The sequence below is a fragment of the Enhydra lutris genome, unplaced genomic scaffold (assembly GCF_002288905.1).
Source record: "Enhydra lutris kenyoni isolate GAN:26980312 unplaced genomic scaffold, ASM228890v2 scaffoldscaffold24, whole genome shotgun sequence".
In the NCBI taxonomy this organism is placed as follows: Eukaryota; Metazoa; Chordata; class Mammalia; order Carnivora; family Mustelidae; genus Enhydra; species Enhydra lutris.
The window spans coordinates 16,332,906-16,357,703 of NW_019154108.1; the positions used below are offsets into that span (position 1 = coordinate 16,332,906).

Genomic DNA, 24,798 nt, shown 5'->3' on the forward strand with positions numbered 1-24,798 from the left:
AAACAGAAAATAAATAACAAAATAATAAATATAAATCCAACCATCTCAATATTGTATATATATTTTTAAAGATTCTATTTATTTATTTATTTGTCAGATAGAGAGAGAGAGAACGCACACAAGCAGGCAGAGTGGCAGGCAGAGGCGGAGAGAGAAGCAGGCTCCCTGCCGAGCAAGGAGCCTGATGCAGGACTCGATCCCAGGACCACGTCCTGAGCCGAAGACAGCAGCTTAACCAATTGAGCACCCAGGCACCCCATTATTGTATTGTATGTTAATGAAGGCTAAACACTCCAATTAAAAGGCAGATATTGTGAGAATGAATAAAAAGCAAGACCCAACTCTATGCTGTCTCAAGAAACACCTCAAGTATGAGGGCACAAATAACGTGAATGTAAATGAATAGGAAAAGATACACTATGTAAACAGGAAGCAAGAGAAAACAATAGAGAGTATATTAAAGATGTACAGATAAAATAAAATTCAAGGTTGAAGAGTGTTACTACAATAAAAAGGGATATTTCGTAATATAAAAATCCAAAGGAATATGAAAGACCTGTACCTCCGGAACTGTAAAATACTGACAAAAGAAACTGAAGAGGACACAAACAAATGAAAAGATAGTCCGTGCTCATGATCTAAAGAACTAATATTGTTAAAATGTCCCTACTTCCCAAAGCAATCTACAGATTTAATGCAATCTCTATCAAAATGTCAGCATTTTTCACAGAATGAGAACAAATAATCCTAAAATTCAGAACCATAGAAGACCCCAATAGCCAAAGTATCCTAATCCCAGATTGCAAGATAAACTGCAAAGCTGTAGTCATTGAAACAGTATGGTACTGGCACAAAAACAGACACATAGATCAAGAGAATAAGATAGAGAGTCCAGAAATAAACCCATGCCTATATGGTCAATTAATCTATGACAAAAGAGGTAAGAATATACGATAGGGAAAAGACACTCTCTTCACCAAATGGTGTTGGGAAAATTGGACAGCTACTGCAAAAGAATGAAACTAGACCACGTTCTTTTTTTTTTTTTTTTAAGATTTTATTTATTTATTTGACAGAGAGATCACAAGTAGGCAGAGAGGCAGGCAGAGAGAGGAGGAAGCAGGCTCCCTGCTGAGCAGAGAGCCCGATGTGGGGCTCGATCCCAGGACCCTGAGACCATGACCCGAGCCGAAGGCAGCGGCTTAACCCACTGAGCCACCCAGGCGCCCCACTAGACCACGTTCTTACATCATACAGAAAAATAAAAAGGATTAAAGACCTAAATTTGAGACCTAAAACCCATAAAACTCCTAGAAGAAAAAACATAGGCAGCAATTTCCTTGACATCAGCCTAGAATCATTTTTCTAGATATGCCTTCTCAGACAAGGGAAACAAAGCAAAATTATTATACTATTGGGACTACACCAAAATAAAAAGTTTTTGCACGGCAAAGGAAACCATCAACAAATGACAAGGCAACCTGCTGAATGGAAGAAGATATTTGTAAATGATGTATCCTATAAGGGTTTGATATCCAAAATATATAAAGAACTTGTACAAATCAACACCAAAAATACAAACAACCCAGTTAAAAAAACGGACAAAGGAGCTGAATAAACATTTTTTCCAAAGAAGACATGTAAATGGCCAACAGACACACGAAAAGATGCTCAACATCCCTCAGCATCAGGAAATGCAGATCAAAACCACAATGAGATATTAACTCACCCTGTCAGAATGACTAAAATAAAAAAGACAAGAAATAATGAGTTTTGACAAGGAGGTGGAAAAAAGGAACCCTTGTGCATTGCTGAAGGGAATGCAAATTGGGGAAGCCACTGTGGAAAACAGTATGGAGACCCCTTAAAAAAAATAAAAAATGGAATAACCACATGATACAGTAATTCTTCTACTGAGTATTTACCCAAAGAAGATGAAAACACTAATTTGAAAAGATATATGCGTCCCTATGTTTATTGCAGTCTTCTTTACACTAGCCAAGACACGGAAGCAACCCAAGTGTCCATCGATAGATGAATGGATAATGAAGGTGTATATATACACAATGAAATATTACTCAGCCACAAAAAGAATGAGATCTTGCTATTTGCAACAGCATAGACGGGCCTGCAGGATATTATGCTAAGTAAAAAAGTCAGTCAGAGAAAGACAAATACCATATGATTTCACTTATATGTTGAATTTAGGAAATAAACGAATGAAAAAAAAGATACAAACCAAAAAACAGACTCTTTTTTTGGTTTAAATTTGAGATCTCCTTTGAAATATAAACCATAGAAATGTAAATTGTTGAACATTTTTATGAAGATTTTTGAAATTTATTTATTTGACAGAGATCACAAGTAGGCAGAGAGGCAGGCAGAGAGAGGAGGAGAGGCAGGTTCCCCGCTGAGCAGACAGCCCGAGGCGGGGCTCGATCCCAGGACCCTGAGATCATGACCTGAGCCGAAGGCAAAGGCTTTAACCCACCGAGCCACCAAGGCGCCCCAAAAAACAGACTCTTAACTACAGAGAACAAAGTGCTGGTTACCATAGTAGGGGTCCATAGGGGATGAAACGAACGCTTACCTTGGTGAGCGCTGAATAAGGACAGGTGAGCGCTGAGTAAGGACAGTTGGTGGATCACCATATTGTACCCCTGAAACCAACATCATGCAATATGTTAATTACGCTGGATAGAAAATTAACAAAAGTAAGTATGTCAGTGCGCACAGACGTGGGGCATGGCCAGTGAGGGGCAGAGCAGCAGGGGCAGCAGATTGGGGTCTAAGTGACAGGTGTGGATTTTCCAAGTGGAGGGGAAGTCACTGGGAATGTGTCAAGCAGGGAAGGAGGCGCTCTGGGAAAGGGTCCGGAGGAGAGAGTCTGGGGAGAAGTCTGCTACCACCTCTCTGCCTCTGTCCAGCATCGCTGCTTCAGATCTAGGCTGTGGCGATGGGACTCTGGTAAGAGACAGAGCGGTGGCAACATTAAGAATCCCCTTCCCACCAGGGCGTCTGGGTGGCTCTGTTGGTTAAGCGTCTACCTTGCGCTCAGGTCATGATCCAAAGGTCCTCGAATCAGAGTCCCACATCGGGCTCTTTGCTCAGCAGGAAGCCTGCCCCTCTCACTGCCTTCTGCTCCCCCTGCTTGCTCTCTCTCTCTGATAAATAAATAAATAAAATCTTAAACCCCCCACCCCCGCCTCATTCTCAACTCACCCTTTAGCTCTCGGCTCAGGGAAGCTTCTCTGATATCTTCTGTATTATTTTATCCTGGATACTCCATACCTCTCCTTCATGAGCTTTTTATGCTTTAAAATTATAGATTTATTGGTATTACTCTTTGGTCAGCGTTTCTTCTCCTAAACTGTTAACTTGGAGTGCCTGGGTGGCTTGGTCATTGACCATCTGCTTTGGGCTCGGGTCATGACCCCAGGCTCCTGGGATCTGGCCGCACAACAGGTTCCCTGCTCGGCGGGAAGCCTGCTTCTCCCTCTCCCACTCCCCCGGCTTGTGTTCCCTCCCTCGCTGACTCTCTGTCAGATAAATAAATAAAATCTTTTAAAAATAAATAAATAAATAAATAAATAAATAAAATAAACTGGAAATGTGAAAGCAAGGACCGTGTCTTGGGCTCATCACCAGGGGCAGGTTCAGGTTTTGTGGGGTGGAAGATTTTATCATCTGAAGCAGGGAGCCCTCGTTAAGAAAATAAATACATAATTATAAATATAAAATTAACTATAAACAAATATTTATTAGAGTGAGCACTGGAATTGCCACAAGCTCCTAGAGCTTAGGAGATGGAAATCCCTTCTAGGAGCTCACTTAGAAAATTTAGTAGACATACTGACAGAGAAATGCTTCCTGGTGGTAACCAGGTTTCCTCTGCCTGCTTCGCGATCTTTCTGCGATTCGCAGTACTCACGTGGACTGGGCACGTGAGGAGCCTGAAGCTGCTTCTTCCTCAGCTGATTGGTACCTCCACCTCTGTTCATCACCATGTTTGAGGACCCAGCACCCTGCTGGTTACGCAGTGGATGCTCAAGGACTCACGGCTGCTGGAACGGGAACCATTACCTTTCTTCTTGCCCACAGCTGAGTGTCTACCGGGATATGCAAAGACGAGAGAGGAGAAGAGAGATTTCATCTCCTCTCATCTCCCACCACCAGGAACTGGGTAAGGTAGACAGTCACAAGTATGATTAGTTCTTAGGACAAGATTAATATGTCACCAGAAAGGACAGGAAGCTGGGTAACTTTTGTTCCAGATGGTAAGGCAAAGTCGGGAAGAGAAGACCACGACAGTCAGTTGGGAAAATTCAGGCCCAAAAAGTGGCTGATGGACCATTTTATGTTTTTATGAAAGTACAGTAGCAGATGACACATTCAAACTTCCATTTTATTTTAATTTTTAAAAGATTTTTATTTATTTGAGAGACAGAGAGAGCATGAACAGGGAGGTAGGAGAAGCAGAGGCAGAAGCGGACTCCCCACTGAAGGGGACCCCAGTGCAGGATTCCAGCCCAGGACCATGAGATCATGACCTGAGCTGAAAGCAAACCAACTGAGCTACTCAGATGCCCCTTATTATTTTTTAATATTTTTTTAAGTAGGTGCCACACTCAGCTTGGAGACCAACATGGGGCTTGAACTCATGACCCTGAGATCAAGACCTGAGCTGAGATCAAGAGATGCTTAACTGACCAAGCCACACAGGTATCCCCAAACTTCCATTTCAGACTGGAAGTCATAGTGCCTAGCTGCCGATGAGACAGGGCTGACCACCGAATGGCAGAACTTGGGACTCAGAGAGATGCAGTGATTATGTGCCCAGACGTAACCCATCTAGAAAGCCCATCTGTCTAACAGATGAACCCTCTCAAGAGGCTGGGCAGGTGGGTGGAAACCAGGGCTGAACCACGGGCAAGAGCACGGAGCAAGTCGGCTCCCTAAAGATGGAGGGTGCGGCCTCAAGAAATCTTTAGGGATGTTTGCTGATAGCAAGGCCATCATAAAATAAGAATGTAATATCTGGATTCTGATACAGTCACCTGAGACCATAAAAACACTCAATTTTGGGCAATTCATACAAAAGGCACTAAGAGCCTACTGTGGCCCAGGCAAATTCTTGCAAGAAATTCTTTCTTCTTTACGTTTGTTTCTCCCCATTTTTGCACCCAGTTGGCTTGAGTCAAGTTTATCTGGACACCTGAAAATCTCCAGTACATTCATGATACATCTTGACATAGGTAGTGTGACCCCAGACGTACTCAGACCTCAGCCTTCCGTATTTTTTAGAACTGCTAGTTGCACCCTACTGTCCCAGGCACTGTGCGAGACTCTCACATTCTCCTATTCAATCCTTACACCTCTGCCTCCTGGTGGTGATCATCATCTGTTTTTTTTCCCGCACAGCCCCATCTGACCTCTTTCCCAGATAACAGTAATTCTTTTCATGGGAGAAACTGCTCCTGTCTTACTTCAGACATGTAGTTCTGGTGGGGGCTGCCAATTCCTGTGCTCACCCAACTACCTAGAGGAATGGAGACGTCTGGGATGAGGCAGTGGCCATACACCATCTCCCTGTTCATAGTGAATGATCTGGGAAGGAGCACATAGCTCAAGCCTGGCCAGAGTTTTTCCCCAGGACTTCTCAGACTAGGGTCAGGAGAGAAGTCTTTCCTGTCTTTTGCCTCCGACCTCAAAGATGAAAGCACAGAACTACAGCCCTAGTCTTCTGGAAACCGCCAGGCTGAGAGAATAAAGCCATTCTATGGTTTTTCAAAAATGTGTAATACCCTGGATTCACCATTGCAGTATCACACAGAGCAGTTTTACTGCCCTAAAAATACTCTGTGCTTCTCTATTCATCTCTCAATTATTTCATTTTTTTTAAAAAGCACTTGGGAAATCAGAACAGAATCTTAACATAGAAATTTTTAACCCTGGGCGCCCGGGTGGCTCAGTCAGCTAAGCGGCTGCCTTCAGCTCAGGTCATGATCCCAGGGTTCTGGAATCAAGTCCCACATCCAGCTCCTTGTTCAGTGGGGAGACACTTCTCCCTCTACCTCTACCTGCTGCTCCCCCAGCTTGTGCTCTCTCTCTGTCAAACAGATGAATAAAATCTTGGGAGGGGGAGAAATTTTTACCCCTTGGACTAATGAAACTAGTCTGAGGACGAGTGGAACCGCAGCCAAATAAGACAATCACCACCACTTTCACAGACAAGAGCTCTGCACCTCACGTGGTCTCTGTGCCCATTTTACAGATGAGGAAACTGAAGCTCAGGGAACTGGAGGCAGTTGCCAAGGATCGAAACGCAAGTGTTTTAATTCCAGAGACCTAGTGCTCAACTGCCACACCCCAGCGTCTTCCAAAAGAGTTCCTGAACTCTTTTGATTCTGTAGAAGGAGGGTGTCCCCAAGCTAACCCAGGGGACTCCTCTCTTCCGACTCACACCTGCTCCTCCAGCCCTCCCTCCACATGCACATGCAATGCGCACACCTTCCAACACGTATGACGTCATCGTATGTATCTTCTCTTCGGGCAAATTCTGAGAAGGCTTTTGTCATAAACCAAGAAGTTCATAAGTTCCGTCCCTTCTCCGGGCTGGTGTTAGTTATGCTTTATAGTTTCGTGTTTTTATCTATCATACAGGAAATACAGGACACACCCTGAAGTCGGGGCAGAAACTATTTCCAATTAAGATACCTCCTCCAGAAACCTACAGTTCTCCCAGATAAATTGCACAGCATCCCACAGTTGGCAAAGTCCCCGGAAGCCTTCCCAGGGGAGCGCCGGGAAGCATCCATGCCAGCAATGTGGTCTTCTTGCCTTTGACCTCGGGCCTCCTTTGATGACTTGCAGGTTCCCAGAAGCTCTCACTCCTGACATGAGCCAGAGAGCCCAAACAGCAAGGCCGTGAGTTTATAGCCTTTTATCTCCTTTCTACTTTAGTCTGTCCTTCTGTGTGCTGGGAGAGGGGTGGGGGGGGGCGTTCCTACTGAACTGCCATCGTGCGACCCAGGACAAGGGAAGCTGTACATGAACGTGGGGTTCTGCCCCGGATATGCCATTGACACACATCGCCTTCTCAATACTTCAGCAGCCATGCTGGAAAAAGACGAAAACTGCTAATTGACCTGTAAGCTGGACCCCAGCTCTTGGAGGCTCCTCACCCCCTCCCCTATCCTTGGACTATGGGTTCAGCTTGCCTCTCCCACTCCTAGAGGCTGCTCCAAGGACAGAGCCTGGAGATAGGGATGTGGTGTTAAGAATACCTACACGGTTTATGTGACTGAATCGAGTTAAAGGCCTTTTTATGTACTTTAAAGATTTGGCAGGCAGTGCAGGAAACCATTAGTCTTTTTGCTGCCCGACACAGGCCTCATATAGAGGTTCCCTCGGCTTGTTAGAACTGCCACCTGCCAAGCTGGAGTGGCCTGCCTCTGTCTTCGGTCCCTCCCTGCCCTGCGAGTACAGGGGTCAGTTTCAGATTAAACCTGGAAAGTTCCTGGGAGGGTTAGGAACCCGTACTTGCTGTGTGGCCTTAACCAAGTCTCTCAACTTCTCTGGGCCTCTGTCTCCTCTACAGATAAGAAGAAAGCAACTGGGGTGTATGAACAGTATGAAGAAGGAGCTGGGAAGGGACAGCTTAGCCACCCTCTTCTGCTGGCTTACCCTCGCTCCAGTGGTCAGATGGATCTCCAGCCCTTTGCTCCCACCTAAGAGACACGCAGAAGGATAGTCAAGGATTTTCCTGTTTTCCATTCTCATCTCTAAGGCCTCCAAGGGCTCACCTTGAGGGACCCTATATGAGGGTATTTCTATTCCCCACCTTCTTCCAACCTGCCTTTTGTCTTGGAAGCCAATTTCCATGGACTACAGTCAGGGCACCCTCACCTCTGGCTGGTTGGGTTTGGCCAATGGGAGGCGCTGGTGGAGGACTAGACGAGGAAGAGGTAGAAATGAAACTCTCCTGCTGCCTCCCCGCTCTCCTCCCCACTTCCCTGCGTTCCTGGCAGTGGTGGCATTTGGCAATTCCAGCTCTGGTTGGGTCGCCCCCTTCCTTGACTCCAGCTCCCACAGGTTCCATCACCAAGTTCCTTGGCACTCAAAGGACTTCTTGCTGTTTTCAGTCACTGGGGACCTGGCACCTCCTGTCAGTTCCTTTTACCCTGCACACACCTCTGTAGGCAGCCCTTCCATTAACAAACACTTTGAATGTGCTTTCTCTTTTCTGCCATAGCTGTCTGACGCAGACTCTCAGTATCTCTCCGTATGCTTTCCAAACTGGTATTCTAACCAACCCCGGCTATGGACCAGTTCATCTATAAGACCAAGAGGTGAGTTTTGAAGGGACAAAGTATAGAGGTCTTTGCTGCTGGGCCCTTGTCTTCCAGCTGCACACACCCTCTCTCCTCCTTGGTGCAAATGAGTGAGTGGAAAGTCATCTAATGGTTGGCTACTGGCTGACATGTACCAAACAATCCTGTTGCTCACCGTAATCATCTCTATTTGTGTATAAGCTGCATTCCTCTGACCATCTGTCTTACTTTTGGTTGACAAACTCCCAAATTCCCTCTCTTTTATTCATACATAATACATGAATGAGTCACAAGTGGGGAAAGTCAACAGGGCTCCTTCTACCTCAGTCTCCTCATCTGTATCAATGGGATAATAAGACTATCAACCTCATAGGGCTGGTGTGAGAATTAAATGAGTAACATCTGTAAGTGTTAGAATAGCAGGTGCAAAGTATTATCTAACACTATTATTTTACTCTCTCGTCTGGCTCCTTTTGGCTCACTCTCCTATAGCTTGTATGTAAGAAGGGGAGCAGGGGATCTGGGTAGGAATTCCTAAGCCCTGCCCCTCCACTTTCAATGTTTTCGTCAGCTTTTCCCTCCCCCTCCACATCCCACTGTTGAGTAGATTCCCTTCTTTGCCATCTTTTTATCCCAGAAGTCCCTTATGATCCTTATGTTTTCTGCTTTCAATTCTAGACCATCGGTTTTCAGTTGGTGGCCTAGAGAGCCTCTGAGGCTCCCAAGAAGCCCCCCAGACCTCGGAAAGTGGATATCGCTCTAGGTCCCTTTAGCTTGCTTTTATCTGTTCAAGCTTCCTTTCAAGGTTCTGTTTGAACAAAGCCTTCCGAGACTTAAAAGAATTGGAAATCCCTGTTCCAGGATATCACAACTCTCAGTCTTAATTTCTTTAACCCCCTTGAAAAGAAACTTTCTCTACTTCATTCAAATGGTTTGTATTCTTTTCTACTTCCGATGCTCTGAAACAGATATGTGAACAAGCAAATCTTTGTGTACTCGTCTGGGATGTCTTTCCCAGGTGCTCAGCATGGTCAGCCAATATTGCCTCTCTAATTCTCAGGCCTCTAGGGAAGATAACTACAGCACTATTGAACAAAAGAGACGTTTGAAGGCACTTGACTTTTGCTGGCCCCCTATCCAGCCACTGGAATACTTCCAACCCCAGGAATCAAAAGACTCCTAGGACCCTATCCTGATAAGCCTGGGCCAAGCCTAGTCCTAAGAGCTGCTAGGAGTGAGGGAAATGGGGTAGCAGAAGCTCCCTGGACTGGCTGGGGGTGGGGGGAGCATCACCATCTGAAACTCGCTGTGGGAGTTTGGGGAGGTCCTAACACCTCAACTGGTCAACATACAATTTCTTTATGGAGTTCAAGACCTTGGGCACAGAGACTATGAATATGGGAAGGGAGCAGAAGCCCTCTCTCATTCCAGGCAGATCTCTGCCTGCAATGCCTTTACCTCAGACTGCCACACGCTTCCTCTCATACTTCATTTGTCTCAAATGTTACCTCATGAGAAGTGCCTTAAGACTGGGGACAACATGGCGCCTGGGTGGCTTAATAGGTTAAGCGTCTGCCTTTGGCTCAGGTTATGATCCCAGGGTCCTGGGATCAAGCCCTGCATTGGGTTCCCTGCTCAGTGGGGAGCCTGCTTCTCCCTCTGCTTCTGCCTCTCTTTCTGTCTCTCATGAATAAATAAGCAAAACCTTTAAAAAAAGACAACGACGACAATGATTGGGGGCAAGAGAAGCCCCTACCTTGGGTTCCGAGCTCTCTGGCCCTCTTCTAACCATACCCTTTTCCACAGAGCAAGAAGCCCATGTGCCAAGGGGATGCGCCCACCCCAAGCTCCTGCTCCTCACCCCTCCTTAGATCCTCCTGTGGGTACCCAAGACCCTAGAATTCTCCATCCCTGTGGCACCAGGCCAGCTTCTAGAGACTGCATTGACCTTTCCATCCTCTTGAGGAACCAATAAACAGCTATTTGCAGGAGATGTGGATGAAGCTCAGACACATAGACCCAGATATGACAGGGGTGGGCACATGGCCCCTTGAAGTATAGGACAGAGCTGGAGTGCAAAGAGTAGGGGGAAGGTCGAGGGCCAGGGACCAGTTACCACCTAAGCCACCCTATTCCAGCACACATCTTGGTGGAGTCGGGAATTCTAAACTTAAACTTGGCCTTCCAGATTATGATGAAGGTATATTGTCACAATGAAAGGATAGGAATTGTGCATACCAGTTTCACTTGGTTTGTAATTTTTAAATATGTGGACTTATGATATGTGGGCCTCCACTTGTACTTCTGAGCCTGGCCCTGTAAATCTAGGGTTAAACCCATCCCTGACCACACTCTACGCAATAAAATAGCACTTCCTCTGTCACTGTAGTCTCACCCGGTTGTATAGTGCTTCTTGGCATTTGCCACCATTAGATCTATATTTACTTGTATATCCTCTCTCTGTCCCTGTCCCCAGTACAATGGAAGTGGTGACCATAGAGTCTTGGTTTTGTTTACTGTCTAATACTTAGTACCTAGAGCGGTGCCTATGGCACAAAGGAACCACTCAGTAAACGCTGAAGAAGTAATGAGTCCAGGCTCCGACGGCTTGCAGATGAGGTGGGCTAACGGAAAAAACACACAGGAAAAAGACCACGCGTGACAACCCTCTGGGGAGCTCTTTCTCCGGGTAAAATCACTCCGCCTAGGAGCTACAAAAGGTGACCAGGGTACGTTTACCATTTAACACCTTATTACACAGGAACACAAAATTAGTTATCGGGCTCCTTGTGAGAAGGACACCTGAGTACGGAAGGGCTTCGAGGAGACTGGAGAGTTAGATGTAGAGGACCCGGGCTGCTGGGAGCCCCACTGGAGGAATCGCCGCACAACCTTACGGGGGTGGCCAGACCTGTGTGCCCAGGAAACCGCGATGGCAGCGCACTGGCCGCGCCATCCGGCCCAGCGTTTAAGGCGGGGAGGGAACTTCTCCTCCGTGACTGTTGCCCTTGGACGGTCAAAGGCCTCAGCGGTGTGGGCACACGTCATGCCTGCGGGGTCATGATGATCACAGACCTGGAGACCTTCGTCTTCTCTCTCACCTGCTTCTAACTCACATCTTGTGGCGTGGAGGGAGCCCCAGAACTTTCTTGGTACGGCACGAATCGATCCAATCTATTCCCATTTACTCCTTTTCCGTTAGGTACCGGGCTCGTGAGAAGCCAAATGACCTCCTCGAGTCCCCGGCAGCCACCGGAATACCGGTCCGGGCCTCTGGCGTGGAAACGCCCCGCTCGCTTGGGGGTGGGGGCTCCCGGGCCCCGGCTGCGCTCCCTGCCGGCTGAGGCCGGAGGCGGGAACGCACTAGCCGAGCTCCCCGGCCGCCGCAGACCGCGGGGCGGGGAAGGGGGCGGCGCTGGGCCGCGGAGGGGGCGGGGCCCCGAGGCTCCTCCCCCCGACGGACGCCAGAGGAGCGGCGGAACTGCCCGGCGCCCACTCGTCCGAAACTGGTGTGCAGTGGTGGGCGCCGCGCCGCAGGATGGGCTGGTGCGGCTGCAGCTCCGGGCCGCCGCCGTCGCGGCTGCCGCTGCTGCTGCTGGTGGCGGTGGCCGGCGCCGGCGCCGCCCCGCGCTCCGCGCTCTACTCGTCCTCTGACCCGCTGACGCTGCTGCAGGCGGACACCGTGCGCGGCGCCGTGCTGGGCTCCCGCAGCGCCTGGGCCGTGGAGTTCTTCGCCTCCTGGTGCGGCCACTGCATCGCCTTCGCCCCGACGTGGAAGGCGCTGGCCAACGACGTCAAAGGTGAGGGGCGGGCCGCTGGCGGGGGGGGGATCTCCTCGCGTCCCCCGGGGCGACCCCCTCCACCTGCCCAGCCGAGGGTCTCTCCCACCCGGCCCGCCTCCTCCGGCCCCGGGCCTCCGCCCATCTCTAACTCTCTGCCCCTCGCACTTCCCCCGCGGTTTTCAGCCCTCACCTCCATTTTTGGCTCCCGCGCCTTGCAGTCTCTTTCCCCTTGGCGGGTGCCCCGAGCTGCTCCCCACTCCCAGCAGGCCCTCACACCTGCTCTGACTTCCTGTGGGTCCTCAGCCGGCTTAGTGCCCCCATCCCTGCGCTGGCCTCTCCTTTGTTTCTCTAGCTCTGCTGACACCTTACGGCCTCCTCTGCTGTCGCCTGTGGCAGTCCCCTTCCTCTCGCTTGGGGACCGGTGTCGCTTCCTGCCGAATTCCCCGGCTGCTGTGGGATCAGTGCTGGGGAGAAAAAGAATGACATTCCCTCTGCTAACCCCTTGGCTGGTTGACCCAGCTGCTCCATAGACGTTTTTTCCCAGCTTTACTTTGGAGACAGTGTTCTTGTGTGGGTTCTAGGCCTCTCCCGACCTGCTGCCTGGAGCTCGTTAGCTTTTGGGCCACATCTTCTCTCTTCCTCTTGGCCACGCACCCTCTCAGACCCTTCTGTGTTAACCCGTGAACCCAGAGACCTGACTGAAGGCAGCCTCTTGGTGTGTGTTTGCCCTTGCTCCGTGTTTCTGTTCACTGGCCTGACCCGTAGCACCCTGTGTCCTCGATTCTCAGCCCTCAATTGTGAGACATACCATTCGTTTACTAAGCCTGAGGGGTAGAGAGATAACAAGACCACTAAATGTATAGAGATTTGAAAGTGTACGCTATTACAGAAATGGTAAATTAAAACAACAACAATAAAAACCTTTAGAACTGAAAAAATATGGTCATAATAGTAGTAAATATTTACAAGTGCTTCCTGTATGTCTGACACCTTTCTGGGTAAGTACATGACATGCATTATCTCCGAGTTTCCTTTCCAGAATTTGAGGATCTCTGTGGTGTCACACAGTTGCCTAGCCCAGATAGTGGGTGTTTGGTGGGTGTGGCGGTGGTGATTTGTTTCTGATTTGCTGTCTCTGAATGAAGCTACTTCCTGATTGTGGTGCTAGCTAGGGCCCTATCTTGGCTCCCAACTGAAAATGATCACTGAATGAGGACTGTGGGGGTCTTAGGGAATAGGTCTCTTTCTAGAGAGAGAACTGGAACTGCTGTTTCCTTGCTACTCTGTTGGTATTTCCTTTTTTTTTTTTTTTTTTTAAAGATTTTCTTTTTTAAAAAATTCATTTGAGAAGAGAGTGAGAGCACAAGCTGGGGCAAGGTCAGAGGGAGAGGGAAAAGCAGACTACCCGCTGAGTGGGGAGCCCAACATGGAACTCCATCCCAGAACCCGGGGATCATGACCTGAGCTGAAGGTAGTTGCTTTGCCATCTGAGCCAGCCAGGCACCCCTGGTATTTCTTAATCAGCTCAACCATTCATGGTAGAATAGTGTACTTATAGGTGTTGGTTTTCAAAGTTAGGCTCCCGTGTCCCCCAAGCAGTTCACATAATGATTACTGAAGGGGCCAGATGGAAAGATGTATACATCTCTTAGCCATGTGGTCCTGGAAAGTTATTTTTAACAAAACCGATGAACCATTTTATCTCTAGTGTACATGTGGACATGTCTGCATGCTTCTCTGGTCCCATCACCTCAGTGTGCCATGTCTCAGCCGCTCTTCACACTGTTTCAGTGATACCAACACATCTGGGCAGGGCAAGGGGGAGGAAGAGTGTTGAACATGGAACTGGAACACCTGAGGGGACATTAGGTGCTCAGGGGACCTTGTGGGCCTGAAAATCACAAAAATCCCCAGATCAGTTTCCACCTTGAGGCTATGAGAGGTCTCTAATGGCTGCGGAAGAACTTAATCTAGAAGACTCTTCTATCTTAAGAATGCTGGAGGGAAGGTTAGCTTCCAGCTGACTCATGTGTTTGACCTCTTGCAACCCAGAGTTTTCCAGTGAATTGCATAGCCAGACACTGACCCAGCTTACTCCTGGGTGAGGGTTGCCACTTCCAAAAGGGGTCTTGCCCTAGGGCATGGAGTGACAGTCTTCCCCTAAAAAATGCAAATCGAAACTCAGTCTCCAGGAAGGACAATGGAAGCACCAAAGTCTGTAGAGATGAACCACAGTCAGTGGGAAGTAGGAAACTGGAGATCTCCCAGGAGCCACGGGGACGGCCTTAACAAGATTGCGTTGGCACTGGGGTGGGGAGTTGGGGGAGAGCAGTGGCTGAATCTGGTATCAGCCTGCGATTATAGAGACTTCCCCCACTCCAGTCCAAGGGTAAGGCCCTGCTGGGAAGCAAGGGTTGTTCTCACATTATCTCTGTATTACTGAGTTTCTTTGAGAAAATGGTTGTGGGCCAGCACAGGGCTCGAACACCATCTGGGGCCTGTTGGAGTGTGCCCCCCGCCTTCTGCCAATGGTAAGAGTGTCTGGGGTAGGAGCAGTGAGAGTAGTGTGGAGGGTCATGGCGGGGGAGAAACATTTTGTAACCCTGCCCAGCTGGCCTCGCATTTCATCTTGACTGTCTAGGGCCCCTTTATTCAGTGACTTGTGGGACGGCTTCTCTGGGGCAGTTGTCCCGATGGCCAGAGCGCTGGCTTCTAAAGATCTGGTCATCCCTTTCTATTCCAGGACAGCTCTTCTTGTGTCACCGTATGTTTGGGAAATTGATTGTGTTCATCTTAATCTTCATTACTCTTCACTGGCTAATCAATCCATAAATATTTGTTGAGTGACCTCTATGTGCAGAACACTGTTTACATTGCAGTTTGGGAAATGAGCTACACACAGCGGGAGAATTGAGAATTGACAGCAGGGAAAAGCCGCGTTTGGGAAAGGCCAAAGGAGTGGCTCAGCCATTTCTGGTCGGAGCTCAGGGCAGGGTAGAGTCACAGAGGGCTAATCTGTCACCAGGCCTTCATTCAAGCAGTTATTTATTACACACTTGCCTTATACACTTGCCTGTGGGCCTTTGCAGGCCACTAGTGCGCATAGATATACACTTATGAAAAAATATCTGTGATTCGATGGGGGATTTTCGCTGTTGTTTTTAACAAGTGAGTAACGCGCCCGACATTGTACAGATACTGGAGGAGGTTCTTGAACCCGTTTCTTTGGCTCTAGAACCTAGGCAGGTGGAGAGATGGGCGAAGGAGGAGGAGTCCTCCGGGCTGGGAAAGTGCCCTCTGCCAAGCTACAGAGACGGCATTTATAAGGTGTGGATGTTTGGGTAACACTGAACAGTGGTGGTTTGCCTTCTTTTCTTTTCCATGGTGTAGGCCACCTCTCTTGTACCCCTGTGAATGCCTTAGTGCGGAGCCTGGCACAGGGTAGGAGCCCACTGGACACTTACGCAGGCCAATGGTATGACCCTCACAGGAGTCCTAATGAGAATGTAGTGACCAAGCCTGCTGCTTGTGCTATGGCTCTCCTGGACTCGGCCCTGGGGTGTCAGCCAGGTAGGTGTGAACGCCAGGGAAGGCATTTTGTCTATCCCATGACCTCACTGCCCAGAAGTCTGCAGCAGGGAGGAAGGGATGCTGTGGTGAGGGCAGGGACTGGCTAACTCCCTGTCGGGAGGACTCCTGGAGACTTGGATGGAGGTCTGGTTCTCACCACTTGACGAGTTCTTGCTGGTTTGGGTGGATCTGGCCTCTGTCTTAATAGGAGCTTGCTTAACATGGGAGGACCCATGGGTGTTTGTTCGAGTTGGAAAGGACAGGAGAGACCATCTATCCTGGTCTTTGTTGGACCCATGAGGCGCAGAAAGGAGACATGTGGAGCTCATGGTGGCCACTTCCGGCTATAAGCAAGTCATGTGACTCTGGGTCCATGCCCCTTCCTGGAGTGGTGAGTGGGGGCAGGGATACTGCCTCTGACTCCAGAAGGAGCCCATGACCCCCCCCCCCTCACTACAGGGCATCTCCTCACTCACCACCCAGACACCATAGATGTCCCCACCCTTCCCCTCTCCATGTGCTCATTTACTCTGCTGTTAATAGAGTAATAGAGAAATTACTTTGCCAGGGCAGTAATTGCACCAGGAGACATTTTTCTCTCCAAGAGTAGGGCTGAGCTGATACTGCTAATGTTAGGTGTTAAGCCGGCAGGTGGTGATGTGTAAGTCACCTGACACTTGAGAAAGCCTCCCTTGCCCGGTTCTGTTCCCCGCGGACAGCAGCGCACTTTACTTACTTGCAGCTTTGCATTACTGGTGGACCGCCCAGAGAACGGTGCTCTCCGTTCCGTGTACTCTCCGTTCCGTGTACTGGGACTAGAATGAATGGTCAGGCCCATGGTTATTAGTAGCAAACCAGCTGTTCATTGTCACTATGGCTTATCAAGGTATTGACATTGATATTCCTGAGAAACATTCCTTAGCCAGGACTCTGAGCACCTGACTGGCCCCAGCCTACCCGCCCCCCACCCACCTCCCGCGGTACCTGGGGCAGGTAAGCACAGGCACCGGTTCCATTTCACAGAGGGACAGGGAATCAAGGTATAAAGAAAGATAAGGAGTCAAAGAGCTACCCGGGCAAGGGGCTAATATTCCCAGGCATCCCTTCCCCAGGTCCCAACTAGGAACGCCCTACTCTGCCCCACCCTCCCTGGCTTTCCTGGTTGGGAAGCCGGCAGAGTAGCTCTGCTGTTCCGTCTTGGGCCCTCTTGAGACCAGAGGTTCAGATCCCAGATTCACCACTGGTGCAGTGCACCTCGGGCATGGTTCTCGGGTAGTTCTTTCACAGGGGAGGAAAGCAGGTCTGGAGAGAATAGCTTCTGTCTCTCCCTGGAGGGTCGTTGCACACTGAATGAGATACGGTAGACACAACGAACTCTCCGTACGTGTGATAACGTCATCTACGACAGTGACTGGGTGCTTGAGTTAGAGTCCTGTGTCGCTTGAGGACAGCAGTGTTTTTACCATTGTCTCTTGCATGGGGAAGGTTGTGATCAAAGAGCAAAAATAGAAGGGTAATATCCTGCCTCGGGCGAGGGGGCGAGGGAAGAGAAGTAGGTTTGAGTCTGGGGCCCTTGGAAAACTTGGAGGCTTCAGTGCTTTTTTTAGAGTCGTGGGGAGGGTACGTCCCCCCCGATCCAGGGGGAGTAGTGGAGAGAGGTCATCTAGGGCATGCTGTAGATACCCCCTGAGTGCTAGCTCCCTGTTCTCTCCCCTCCCCATCCCTTCAGCCTTCGTGCCCCAATGGCAGGGGGCAGACTCTGGCCCCAGGGATGGTGGCCTGTACTCTTGGAGAGGACAGGAGCAGCTGAGGCCTTCAGTCCTTGGTCACCTAGCCAAGTGGCTTTGTGAGGCCCCTGCCGGCAGCCCTCGCTGGTGGAAGGACAAGAAATTGTTCCCCTTCCACCTTTTTGTCTGATCAACTTACTCTTTTGAGAGGTGCCAAATCTCTCCTGAGGGTCTCCCTGCACAAGGTGACCAGAGCCCGAGATGGAGGACAGACAGAGCCAAGTCTAGAGTGTGGCAGTTGGCTGTAGGGGGTGACCTGGGCCTCCCTTGAGCAGGGAAGAAGCCACAGAAGGGCAGCCTGGGGTGCTCTTGCCTGTGATCCAGGACAAAACCCTATACCTAGGCAGCTCTTCTCGTATGCCTCACCTTTAGCCCTCGCCTGGACCCCTTATGCTGGGGCAGAGCTGGGAGACCCCGTTCTGGCACTGGAGCTGCTGGGAGCCAGGCCCTGGCCTGGGTCGACTGTGTCGTGTGGTCAGAGGTCACCTAGTGTGGGCTGCATTGTCGGGAGGCCGGGCAGGGATGCAAAAATGAAGAGGCATTTAGGGACAGACAGGCTTGTGACCATGGAGGTGGCCAGAGCAGGGCCCTGAACACGTCGCTCACCCAGGCGGGCCCCCTGTCAGCTAAGTGACAAGCTTGCAGTCAGTCTCTCCCCTTGGTCCCCAGGGCTGGCCTACCCCGTGTCCGCACCCAGTTAGGGCTCTGAGCCACATGTTGGGCCCAGGCCGTCACCACCCCACAGTGTGTGTGGAGCTTGCCTTCCAGCCCAAGCAGGCTTGCTGTAACAGGGAACTTTGGTAGGTGCCCGAGGGGCCCCGGACCCAGGCTCAGGGGGCCTGCCTGGTAGAGAAGTCGGTTTTCTGTTTCACAGATCTTGGGCCGTGGCCCAGAATGGTGCCATTATTTCCTCTGCAGGCGAGTTTCAGTGGAGGGAGGCCGGCAGCCTGGAGTCTGTTGTAGGAGCGGGTGCCCAGGCAGCTCAGGGAGCCTTTCATCTATCTCCTTCCAGACTCTGGCCTCAGGGCTTCTTTCCCGGTGGTCCCTCGCTTCCAGGTGCCTTTCCCTCCCTCCCTTGGGCTGCCTGCCTCCCTCTCTGGCGGGGGAGCCAGTCCTCACCACCTCTGTGCCACCCGGGCAAGCGGGGCTGACTGCCAGTACCTTCCCGAGCATCCACTCGGAGTTGCAAACCTCACCCTTCTGGAACTGATGCTCTCTAGAGGACAGCAGGGACAGAGGCCATGTCAGGGGTCGCTGGGGGTTCAAGCTCATCTCACATCTTTCTTCAGCCCCTGCAGCCTCCGTGCCCCCCCCCCCAGAATAATGGAGAAACACAGATGCCGTCCCAGGAGAGCCCGCCCTGTGCTACTTAGCCACGTCCTAAGCACGGACTGAGTGTGGGATGACCAGACCATCTCAGCGTTCCTGAGGAACGGATGCCCTTCCTCAGGAGAGCCCCAGGGGCAGGTGCTCTGGGCATTGGTGTGGCTGGAGTGTGGCACGGGGCAGGTGAGCAGGCAGAGGTGCCGGCCCCTCTTACTGACCTCATTGTTTTTCTTTTCCTTCCAGACTGGAGACCCGCCCTGAATCTCGCTGCCCTGAACTGTGCTGATGAGACCAATAGTGCAGTCTGCAGAGACTTCAACATCCCCGGCTTCCCGACCGTGAGGGTGCGTGACAGGGGCGGGGGAGCAGGTGTGCTGCTGGAGGAGCGTGTGGCCGGCTGCCCCATGCCCCCCTGGCCCCGGAGCTCCATGGGTCTCCCATGCTTCTGGGCTTGATCAGCTTCGGTCACAGCCACTGGAGCACTGTCCCCGTGCTTGAAGAGACCCCTGCCACAGAGGCAGACAGGGGTATGAATTGGGAGGTTCGTTGGGTCTGGCAAGTTCTGCCCCTTAAAAAGGAAGGGGCTGTGGCAGGGGAGGGTAGTTATGATGGGCTGGTTTCAGCTACTCTGATTTGAGCTGTGAGGTGGTTATCGCCTGGGCTGGTGAGATCCCACAGCTCCCAAGGGCCTCTTTCCATTTCTTCTCCCTCCTGACTCCCAGCCTTAGAGGCCTGCTCTAACCCTATAAACCCCAGTTCGGGCTCTGACCCGCACACGGTCAAGATGAGATTCAGGAGGCCTGATGATCTTCCAGAAAATACCAGCAAGCTTCCTCCTCATCAGGCAAGTGCCTTGAATCCAAGTAGTTCAGAAGTGACCTGTCAGGGTAGCCTCACCCCGTGGTCAAACACCAGTGCCTCAGGCAGCAGAGATCCCCATCACGGGAGTCATCACACCCGGCACATGAGGGCTCTGTCACCCCGGCTCTGGCTGAAAGTAGCGTGAGCTCTCCAGTGAGGCCTTACCTGACAACCTGCCCACTGTGGGGCATCGACAGCTTAATTACCATCTGAACAACTTCCAAGGCTCTGGGAAGCCGAGAAGGGCAAGGCTGTGCAGTTACACTCAGTGCCCTTCCAAGGGCTCAGGCCCAGCTATAATGCAGTTAGTTTGCTTCCACATTAAAGAATCAGAACCTTTCTCCCTACCTCCAGCTGTAATTAGCCTCTTTCTACCAGAATGGCATCTAGAAAAGCATTTCTTCTATAACCACTAAGAATAATCCGGAAAGGCCTCTGAAAGCTAAAATGCCAAGTATTGTCCCCTGAACAAGATATCTGAGCTCAGGGTCCTCAAGTTCTGAGCAGAACCATGAGCTGAATCTCAGCCTAATTACTCCAAGAGAATTTGTCTGGAAAGCCCGGCTCCAGAAGGAATGTCCAGCTTGAACTCCATGTGACCTTTCTGTTCCTCATGCCCAGTGAAATCCTGCTGGGCTCGAGATCCCCACAGACTGAGAGGGCTCCGTCCAACGTTCTTGTTACCACTTGGGGACCAGTCCTAGGCCCCAGGTTTAGCCAAGACCAGACTGGTCTGGGGAACAGGTCCTGCCGTATCACTTAGAGGCCCCAGGAGAGAGATGGCTTATCAGTCATCTCTTTCAAGTCAAAGACCTCCCTAGCAGGGCCATTGCTTTGCCATATCCTCATCTCAAAACATGTAACTGAAAATATTCCAAATTACTCTTCAGGGGTGGACGAGGATCTCTGTTGCTTTGGCTGAACCAGGGTGAGCAGCCCTGTGTGAAAAGTTGTGGGAAAACCAGTGCGTCTGGAAGAGTCCTCGTTCACAGGCTGCTGCTTTTCTCAGCGAGGACTGGCCCTGGGGGTCCAGCCCCCTGGGAATGGGACGGGCATTGGTGCCAGGGCCAGGTCAGGACATCTGGAGGGAGGAGGCAGGTTCTGTGGGACCTGGCACCCGAGGCTTGGTGTTTCTACCTGGGAGAGGCCGGGGCTCGGTGGATGTGAGGGAGGTCCCCAAGTTCCCGGCGCCTACCCAAGTCACGCAGCACACGCAGCCTGAATGCCTCGTATGATTAATCATGTCCTGCCCCGCCCAGCTGGCTGTGGGATGGGAGCTGGGAGGGCCCAGAGCTGGTCGTCTAGACCTTCCCCAGCCTCCACACGGGCAGTGCCTGGCTGGGCCTGGCAGTTCAGTTTCAGCCGGGAAAGGCCCTCAGTGCCCTGTCCTCTGGCCTCTACCCCAGGGGCCAAGTGCTTCTAGATCCCGCTGGGTCTCTGCTCTAAGGCGCGACCGAGTAAGATACGTACACTTCACAGAGAGATCCAGAAGTTGGTTTGTGTGTGATCGCCAGCTCGAAAGTTTCATAAAACGATATTCATTCTTTCTAAATGCAGTACACGCTGCTATTTTCTATTCCATATACTTTTTAAATTAATTTTTTTTTAATTCTAGCTGTGATTCACTAAATTGATGCTACAGTTTAGGTTGCTTCTAATGCTTGCAAAAGGCCGCTCTCTACAGATCGTAGATCTCCACAGAGTCTGGCGTGCCTGTAGGCATCATGGCTGGACTCCCTGGAAAGCAGTGCAGACCCTCCAGGTCGGCCTGGCTGTCAGTGGGCTGGAGAGAGCGCCCTGTGGCCCTGTGTGCTGCGTCCCGGGGGCTGGGCGGGTTCTCACTCCTATGCATAAAGGCTGTGAGAACTCTAAGGTGAGGGCACACACTGAACAGGGGAAGAGAGAGTGTTGCTGGTATGATGGACACAGACCCACACATGAGTCTGGGCCACCCCCAGGTACAGGTGTCATTGTCCCTTTCCTCCGCCTCCTGCCCCTTGTCACCATTCGTAGGCAATGAGCTTCCACTAGCCCAGCCTGTTTAGCAAACACCAGGCCCTGCAGGGCCTGCTGTGTCAGGGGCCCTTCAGACCAGCCAAGCTCAGCGGGAAGAAAACAAAGGTGTGGGGGAGGGAGGGAGGAACTAGCTGGCAGCAGGTTCTGGCTGGAGCTTAGGGAACCTAGAGGCTGGATCTCGAGGGGAGGGGCCTTGCCATGGGCCACAGGAGTGCCCTCAGGGAGTCATCCATAAGGACCCCTTGTAGCCAAAGGCCCAGCTGGGATTAAGATTGCAGAAGGCATCAACATTGGGGTGGGAGAGGACAGAAATCTCCCCTTTGCAAGATCCTTAGGTAATTGATGTGGGTTCAAATTCTGGTCCCACGGCTTACTACTGTATGTACTAGATATGACTCAGAGTGTTTAACAGTGCCTCGGCGACAGGCCTCAGTTTCCTTCGTCTCTAAAAAGTGGGATGATAGTATCTATACCTAATAGGATTGTTGCCAAGTGTGAAGTGAGGTCTTACACGCGAGAGGGAGGAGACACCGGGTGGTATTACTTGGAGTTCAGTTAATGTCACTCGGCTTCCTTCCCGCTGTCCTGTCTCCTCCCTAAGTCACCCTGTGGAGCTCCCGGTAGCTCCTCTGTGGGCTCTGCATTTAGGCCGTCCGTCTGTCCATCCATCAGCAGCTGTTGAGTGAGTTGAGTGAGTACTTGCCGGGGGCCGACTTGGTGCTCACCAACCCGCCAGCAGGCGGTGAGTGATCCATATGCGGTAGATGCCAGAGGAGCTCACCTGGGCTCACTGAGCCCTTTCCCTCACGTGTCAGAGAGGAGGGGACTTCCACTCGGTGTTGGAGGATATATGGGTCTGGGCTAGGAGGGGAGGAATGCCGGCCGGGGAGGAGGTAAGAGCAGAGGCCCTGTGTGGGCAGAAGTGTGTCACAAGTTGAGAAGACTTGTCTGGCTGGGGCAGAGGCTCCTGGGCAGGGTTGAGGCAGGGCTGAGGCAGGGTTGTGGCAGGGCCCTGAACTCAGGGCTGGGAGGTGGATACACTTTGGGGGTACAGAGGCTCGACTGTTACCTTATGTGGCTCTTGTGATGGGGGAGGCGTCAGAGGGGGTGACTCCTGCCTCTCTCTGGAGGAAGGATATGGGCCCCCACCCCCCTGCTGTCCTCCGGCCTCCTCCACAATCAGTCTCCAGCGTAGGGATGGTTAGGCGTGTGGATCCTCCTGGGCTCACTGTAAGCTGTTTGGAGATGGGGTCATTTTCCTCGGAACTTGTTTTAAAAGCTGGGCCTCAGTGTCATTGATTATTGCTGCTGGGAAGTGTGCTGCCCGTTCAGCCTTGACTCCTAGAAAGGCAGGTGCTCCTTGATATTGGTGTTGATTTTTGACAGTTTGGTAAGACCCACCTTGTGCCTCTGGGGAGCCGTGGAGGCCTTCCAGGAGCACCAGCGCTGGGGAGGGCAGAGGCTAGTGATGGAAGGAAAGGGTCCCGGTGCCAACCGCTCCTGGAAAAAAGAAGACTCACTGCTCACATCTTAAATACCTGTTCCCAAGGAGTGGTGGTGGTTTCCCCTAGGGAGGCACACGCCTCCAACAGCTGACTTAAGAAGGATGCCTTTTAATAGGAGGACAAAAATGTGCCCTGACTAGATTTTAATATGATTTTCACATGAGCATCTATGGTGATCAAAGGACAGAGAGTTTCTCTGTTGGACTGAATAGATGTCTTTTGAGTACTTCCATGTCCTAGACACTGTGGGGCTTGCCGAGATGCCGAAGTGTGGTCCTGTCCTCAAGAAAGTTCAGGTTCGGGGCACCTGGGTGGCTCAGTGGGTTAAGCCTCTGCCTTCAGCTCAGGTCATGATCACCGGGTCCTGGGATCGAGCCCCGCGTCAGACTCTCTGCTCGGCAGGGAGCCTGCTTCCCCGTCTCTCTCTACCTGCCTCTCTGCCTACTTGTGATCTCTTTCTCTCGGTCAAATAAATAAATAAAATCTTAAAAAAAAAAAAAAAGAAAGAAAGAAAGGAAAGAAAGTTCAGGTTCCAGGCCCATCATAGCCAAAGTGTAGGAAAGAAGGGCAGTGGAAGATAAGTTTCAGTGTTTGGGTCAGATCCTGGAAGGCTTTGAGCACAGTGAGTTTGGACATTATTCACTGGTAATGGGGAGTCGTGGAAGAGATTTGAGGAGGAGGGACACGATCAGACTAGAACAGTGCCACTAAGCAAAGTGCAATGAGGAGCAGTTGGAGAACAAAAAGATGGAGCAGATGAACATTTCTGAGCTCACAGACTGGTAAGGACTGTTGCATTAGTCTAGGAAATAGATGGTAAGCCCTTGTCCGGACAAGGCAGCCGGCCCAGAGCACTGCTGAAGAATCACAAGGTCAAGTTCATAGATCTTGTCCTCTGACTGGCAGATGGAGGTTGCGGGGGAGAAGATGCTGGTCTGGTTAATGGGGAGGACATGGGGTGAGACAAGGAACACAGATGGAGAAACAAGTTGGGGGAGGGATGACTCGGTCTTGGTCGGGGGGCTGGTACCCGTGTGGAGGGCACCAGGAGGAAACAAGTCTAGGACAGGTGAGGACTTGAGACAAAGGGTTCAGATGGCAAATCATTTAGACCAAGTACATGATGTTGGCAAGGAAGACAAACAGTAGGCTTGTTTGTTCACTCATGTACTTGCTCCCTCATTCAAAAACATGGACACACACACACACACACACACATGTTTGTGACAGTACTTCCCAGAGAAGAGTGTCGAGCTGATACGTGGCAGGAGGAGAGACTGGGGCAAGAGATCATGGGGGCAGTAGACAGGAAAGGAGTCAGGGGAGTGGCTAGGACAGGGCTAGGGGAAGGCTGGGAAGGTGGCCAAGCAGGCCTGGTCAGTGTCGGATGAATCAAGGGAGGTGGCAGCAGGAAGGCCAAGAAGGAGCACATCGGCATATGTGGTACCAAACATGGCAGACCCTGGCCCTGTGGGGAGGGCAGGCAGTGCCACCATGAGACACAGCAGAGAAAGCAAGTGGTGGGGGGGTACAGTGGGATCAGAGAGGGGCAGTTGGAGAGGCAGAGCAGACACTGCTTCGAGAAATCTGTCAGCCCAGGGAATCGGGACATGCTGTA

At 51.0% G+C, this 24,798-nt stretch overlaps 2 protein-coding genes across 2 annotated transcripts in view; both read left to right on the top strand.

Moving 5' to 3' along the window:
• Window positions 1–7,734, top strand: part of LOC111150686 (sulfhydryl oxidase 1-like) — a 37,230-nt gene extending 29,496 nt beyond the window's left edge. Inside the window, exon 11 of the mRNA XM_022508236.1 lies at window positions 7,601–7,734. Within this exon, the coding sequence (XP_022363944.1) occupies window positions 7,601–7,734 (134 nt within the window). The remainder of the gene's footprint in view (window positions 1–7,600) is intronic.
• A 4,112-nt stretch (window positions 7,735–11,846) lies between these two features.
• LOC111150858 (sulfhydryl oxidase 1-like) overlaps window positions 11,847–24,798 on the top strand; it is a 35,156-nt gene continuing 22,204 nt past the window's right edge. The window contains exons 1-2 of the mRNA XM_022508496.1: window positions 11,847–12,133; window positions 19,042–19,142. Of these exons, the coding sequence (XP_022364204.1) occupies window positions 11,872–12,133; window positions 19,042–19,142 (363 nt within the window). The 5' untranslated portion in view covers window positions 11,847–11,871. The remainder of the gene's footprint in view (window positions 12,134–19,041; window positions 19,143–24,798) is intronic.